The 5,837-nt window shown below is 58.3% G+C and overlaps 1 protein-coding gene across 1 annotated transcript in view; it reads left to right on the forward strand.

Moving 5' to 3' along the window:
- The window catches only part of EHBP1L1 (EH domain binding protein 1 like 1), a 17,139-nt gene that overhangs the window by 10,219 nt on the left and 1,083 nt on the right, over positions 1-5,837 (forward strand). The window contains 6 exon segments of the mRNA XM_023765076.1: positions 3,480-3,834; positions 3,953-4,008; positions 4,105-4,228; positions 4,504-4,603; positions 5,640-5,713; positions 5,797-5,833. Coding sequence (XP_023620844.1) covers positions 3,480-3,834; positions 3,953-4,008; positions 4,105-4,228; positions 4,504-4,603; positions 5,640-5,713; positions 5,797-5,833 — 746 coding nt within the window.

Below are 5,837 nucleotides of genomic sequence, written 5' to 3' on the forward strand. Positions count from 1 at the left end.
GCAACTCCTTCTCCGCGGAGACCCCGACTCGGGAGCCACGGCTCGCGGTGAGCGCCGCCCCAGGGTGTGGGTCCTGGGGAGCAAAGGGGCGGGTCCTGAGGGGCCCCAGGGCAGAGCTGGCGTGGGGTCGGGGCTTCAGGGCGGGGGGAGGGGTTCCCAGCAGGGCCGGGGGGACACTCTGATCAGGGACCTCGGTGCCGGCGGAGGCGTCAGCGAGGCCCACGGGCCCAAAGCGCCTGCGGCCGCCAGCCTAGGCACCTGCTGGTCTTTATGTCTTGGCACCCCTCGTGGAATCATGGGCTCTGGAAGGAAATTCCCAGAAGGCTCCAGGCTGTCAGCACTCAGGGCAGCTCTCTATGCGGCCTTTAGAGGGGGCTGGGCCTTTCTTCCCCTGCAGGTGGCCCCGGGTTAACCAGTAGCAATCGCTGCCTTGCAAGGTGGGGGCAAGGTTTCCATACCCAAGGGGGCCATGCAGGGCCTCCCAACACCAACATTCTCTGACTCGGGTCTTTAACTCCAGATGCTGGAGACCAATTTCCTCTTTTCTGTGATAAGGGGAGGTTGGAGATTGGAGACCCTGCTGGGCACCCCTGTACTCTCAGCCCCTGCAGGTCTCAGGTCAGAGTCTGCCGGGTGTCACCTGGTCACTACAGACCTTAAAGGGGAGATGGTCCCAGATAGGGCAGGGGTTTGCTCAAGGACTCAGAGCCACTGAAGTCCAGGCCATGGGCTTCCAGCTGGGGTCCGCCCACTACATCATCCTGCCTGTCAGGCCACTCCAGCCTTCAGCTGCCCGGGGATGGCTCCTGAGTTCTCAGGAAAGGAGGGAATAAACTGGAAAGCCTTTTTTGAGCCAGGCCGATAGGACAGGCAGGTTTCCCAGGGGGAGAATGGGAGGGGCGGTTCTAAAGTGGAGGGGCCCGCACAAGCAAAAACATGGCAGCGGGACATCTCCGGTCTCGCGTAGGGAACTGCCAGGCCTCTCGGGTCAGGTCTGCAGGTGGTGGTGAGGCAGCCTGGGGAGCAGAAGCCTGGAGGGCAGCGTCAGAGGCACAGCACTGAGCCCGTGATGAGAGACAGGGAGACCCAAAGCCACCCATAGGAGGTGTAGTGGACAGGAGTCAGAGGGGCACCGCCACCCGCCTAGCCAGTCTGTTGGCCTCTGGACACAGCCTTGTGAATGGCAGTGGCTTCCCAGTGGCGTAGCTCAGTGGTTGAGCATCTCTCTACCAATGGACCAGGAGGCAGCCAATCAATGATTCTCTCTCATCATGGATGTTTCGATCCTCCCTCCCTCTCCCTTCCTCTCCGAAATTAATCAAAATATAAAAAAATAAAATAAAGGGGAGGCTTCATCCTACAGCTTCTGGGCCCAAGTTCAGTACCTGGTCCTTCCGAGCCAGGCCTCTTCCTGCTCCTGTCCCACAGGAGGTATCGGACCAGTGGGACTGGAGAGGACTTCTCCTCCTTGGCCTCTCCCATCCCCCATGCTTGTGTGCAGCCGGGGAATGTCAGGCCTGGCCTCACCCTTGGGCACTCCCCATGCCCTGGAGTAGGATGAAGTCAGGCACCTCGAAGCTGGGGTGGGGCTGAAGCCATGCCATGAGGAGGGCAGGATGCCTCTGGCGCGGTTCAGCAGGCTTCCCGGAGCAGGGGCCATACATCAGGGCGTAGGAAGGGGAATTTGGGCCAGACATGAGGAAGTGTTGGAATTCCCACCAGGGCTGGTGTGAGTAAGCTCAGTGGCTGCTGCGGTTGGGGTTTCTCCACTATCCTGCCTCTGCCTGCCTGGCAGTTGAGCTCTTGCTGTGTGCCTGGCCTGCCTCCACAAGCCCTCACTGACGCCTCACCATGCCCCTTCCTTCCAGGGAGGAATGACTCTCCCATTTTGCAGGTGAGAACATTGAGGCTCAGGGAGAGGATGAAAGAGGCAAAGGGAGTTGATACAGGTGTGAACCAGCTTCTGAGCCTGCACTCCTAATGGTGCCTTCTTCTGGGCCCAGCACTAGTGACTGGTCGTGTGACCCTGGGAAAGCCACTGACCCTCTGTGCTCTTTTCCTGGCGATGAGAGGCAAAGGCATGACAGTTCTTTGCAGAGTCGCCTTGAAACCCCCTTTAGGGATCTTTCTAAAACGGGACCTGTGTTTTCTCTCAGTGTCTTTCTGGAGCCTGCAAGTCCAGGTTACACAGGGCTGGGATTTCTTCCCATCTGACATTCAAGAACACAGAGACCCAGTGGTTTTGTTCAGCCCAGAGGCAAGCAGCAAATCGGTGGCCAAGCTGGGAACAAACCTTTGGATTAGACAGCCCTGGGCCCCAGGCCAGGCTCTGTATGAGCCTCATCGCTGACCCTCCATTTCCTCATCTGTGAAGTGGGGATAGTAGTCGTCCCTGCCTCTCAGGTTTGTTGGGAGAATTAAATGAGCTAATACATGCATAGTGCCCAGCGTATGAATGCTGAATCAATGTCAGCTGTTCTTTAATGAGAATATAATAATGTTTTAGGTTAATCAGTGTACTCTGAGTGCATTCTCTGGGCCCCACCCTGTCTTCAGGGGCTACTTCTGGCCAGGGAGACATGGGGAACCAACAGCCATGATGGGGTGGGGGGTAGGGCTATGATGGGGGAGGCCCAGGAGGCCACGGAGGAAGCATCTGCCCAGCCTGGGGCTCAGGGGGGCGCTTCAGGAGGCATGAAGGTCACAGAGGGAAGCAGAAAGCGGTTTGGGAGCCCGAAGGGGCATCTGGAGGAGGTGGAGCGAGCCGGGTCATGAAGGTCAAGTTGACTCCAGGCCGAGGAAGCTATTTGGGGAAGTGAAGTCCAGGACTGTAGCTGGAGGGTGGCGACTGGGTGGGGTTCAGGGTAGTGGGAGTTGAGGCTGCAGCTGCCCGTAGGCCTTGGCAACGAGGCTGGGGGCTGGCGAGGTGGCGGTTTTAGGAAGACCCTTCAGTTGTGGCCTTAGGGTTGTCAGCAGGCAGGGCATGGGTAGTGGCTGGTGAGGAGGCCACCACTAACTCAGGCCAGAGAGATGGCACCTGAGCAAGGGGTGTCTAGGGCTCCCTCTCAGAGGTGAGCAGGGCAGGGTGGACAGTGGGGTGACCTAGAGCAGGAGCCATCAATGGAGCCTGACTGTCAGCTGAGCTGAAAGTTGGGGGCCCCCAGGTCTGTCCCCGGGAGTCGCCAGGGGCAGGCACATCAGGGGCCAGTCCTGCCCTTCCAGTCTAAAATGGGTAGTTCCAGGCAACTTTCCTGTTCTGAGTGGTATGTGAAGTGGGGCTGGCTCTAGGCATAGAAATTGGTAACAGGAGAGCACCCCCTTCTGGTCAGTAGTGGAGGTGCTGGCTCAGGATGGCCACATCAGCCAGCTCTGTCCCTGTGTGGGGCCCTGGCCATGATGGAGATGCCAGCACCAGGTGACAGGAGTCAGAGGTGGCCGGAGAGAGGGAGCTCCATGGAAAGAGAGGCCCCAGTTGACCGCTTCACAGCCTTTCACCCCTGACTCTCACCAATACTCTGTGGGGACCCAGGAACAAGGTTGGTGAGGCTCAGAGAGTGGGAGTCGACTGGCCAGGACCACAGGGCCAGGGATGGAGATTCTTCCTAGAGGAGCTAGGGGCTGGGGTGCTGTGCATGCAGGACTGGAGACACAGCTGGATGGGCAGGGTATGGAATTGCGGGTCCTTCCCTCCGTGTGTAAGGCTCTGGCTGGGTCCAGGGTGGGATTGTTGGGGAACCCCTCCAAGCCGTCACTGTCTCCTTCCTCCACAGGAAGGTCTGAGCCCTGCCCCCGGCCTACCCACCGCCCCAGCCCCAGCCCCACAGCAGCCCTCTGGTGAGTAGTTTTGAAGGGGTGGACCCAGCTCAACTCCAGCTGCTCATTGATCCTGCACTGGGGGCCTCTTGGGGGCAGGTGTCAGTTGGAGGTGCCTTAGCCTGGTCTCTGTCTGCAGGTGGCAGTCCCCCATTGGAGGAGCCATCCCCTAACCCAGGGGAAGAGGCTGGGCTGGTAAGGTGGGCTGAGGTGGGAGGAGCTGATGAGTGGGCACCTCCTAGGCAGGGCCTGGGCTGAATCCACCCTGTCCCCCCTCCCTTTTTACCCCAGCAACGGTTCCAGGACACAAGTCAGTACGTGTGCGCAGAGCTACAGGCCCTGGAACAGGAGCAGAGGCAGATAGATGGACGGGCAGCTGAGGTGGAGACGCAGCTGAGGAGCCTTATGGCATCAGGTGGGCCAGGCGTCTCGAGTCCACTCCCCAACACATGCCACCCGATCTGCCCAGTCCTGCAGCCCTTCCTGACCTTGGGAGGAGTTGGGGGGAGGCAAGGCTGGGTTCATCGTCCCCATTTACAGCTGGGCACGCTGAGGCCCTGAGCAGGGAAGCAGCTTGCTGGAGACACACAGCTCTGGCTTCTGGGATGCCATAAGGGAGCGCCCCCGCCCCCCGCCCCCCCCCCGCCCCGGGTTCAGGGGCAGGCCTGGTGACTGTCAGGCCGGGCTCAGGTGCCAACAAGCTGCAGGAGGAGGTGCTGATCCAGGAGTGGTTCACACTGGTCAACAAGAAGAACGCTCTCATCCGGAGGCAGGACCAGCTGCAGCTGCTGTGAGTGCCGGCCCCGCGCTGCCCAGGCCCCACCCGGCCACCCCCGGCCCACAGAGCAGAGAAGCTTTGCTCCTTTGATGAGAGCGACTCACTGCTTTCTTCTCTCTATGAAGATCTTTTTGAAAAATTGCTCAGCCATCTTATCCCCCCCCCCCAATTTCCTGTTTAAAGTGTGTACCTCTTAAATTGGTGCTAATTTTACTAATGAGAGAAAAATGTGGTGCAGACAGGTTGGGGCTGAGTGCCCTAGTTTGACCCTGTTCCTTTACAGTTAGGGAAACTGAGGCCCAGAGAGACCTGAGCTGGTTTCCCCAGTGGCATCAGAGAAGCCAGTCTGGCAACAATCGCCTTTGTAGTCCTGCATTTTGGATCATTTTTCAGAATAATTTTAATTTAACACTTGCTGTTTATGAGTAATGTTCATGCAAATAATCCCACTGAGTTATTATTTCATTTATTATTTTTTTAATCCTCACCAGAGGATATGTTTATTTGTTTTTTCATTGATTCGAGAGAGAGAGGAAGGGAGAGAGGAAGGGAGAAAGGGAGATATATCCATTGGTTTGCCTCCCATATGTCCCCTAACTGGGATTGAACCCACGACCATTCAGTGCAGGGAGCGATGCTCTAACCCACTGAGAACACACACACAGGGCTGTTTTATATTTTTAAAGGGGCGGGCACCCTGGCGGGGCAGCTCAGCTGGTTAGAAAGTCATCCCCACAGGCCAAGGCTGCAGGTTTGCTCTCTGGTCAGGGCACATACAAGAAGCAACCAATGAATGCATATGTAAGTGGGACAACGATATCAATGTTTCTCTCTTAAGTCAATAATTAAAATAAAAAGGGGTGGGGGGTGGGAGAAGACAATATACACTTCCAACAATTGGGGAACAGTTGGAACAAAAGAGATGGCTGAGTCCAGGATAGAGCTGTGCCCTCAGCCCAGCCCTCGGGAGAACTGGGGGTGAGGTGCGTGGGGGCCAGGGAGTGGCTCTCCCGTTCCCCTTCCCCTGACCGGCACCTCCGCCTCCCAGCATCGAGGAGCAGGACTTGGAGCGGAGGTTCGAGCTGCTGAGCCGGGAGCTACGGGCCATGCTGGCCATCGAAGGTGGGAGATGGGGCCGCAGGGGCCTGGGTGGAGGACAGGGCCGCGGCCGGTGCCTCCTGACCCTCCGCCCCTTCCGCCCTCAGACTGGCTGAAAACGGCGGCGCAGCAGCACCGAGAGCAGCTC

The sequence above is a fragment of the Myotis lucifugus genome, unplaced genomic scaffold (assembly GCF_000147115.1).
Source record: "Myotis lucifugus unplaced genomic scaffold, Myoluc2.0 scaffold_373, whole genome shotgun sequence".
NCBI lineage: Eukaryota > Metazoa > Chordata > Mammalia > Chiroptera > Vespertilionidae > Myotis > Myotis lucifugus.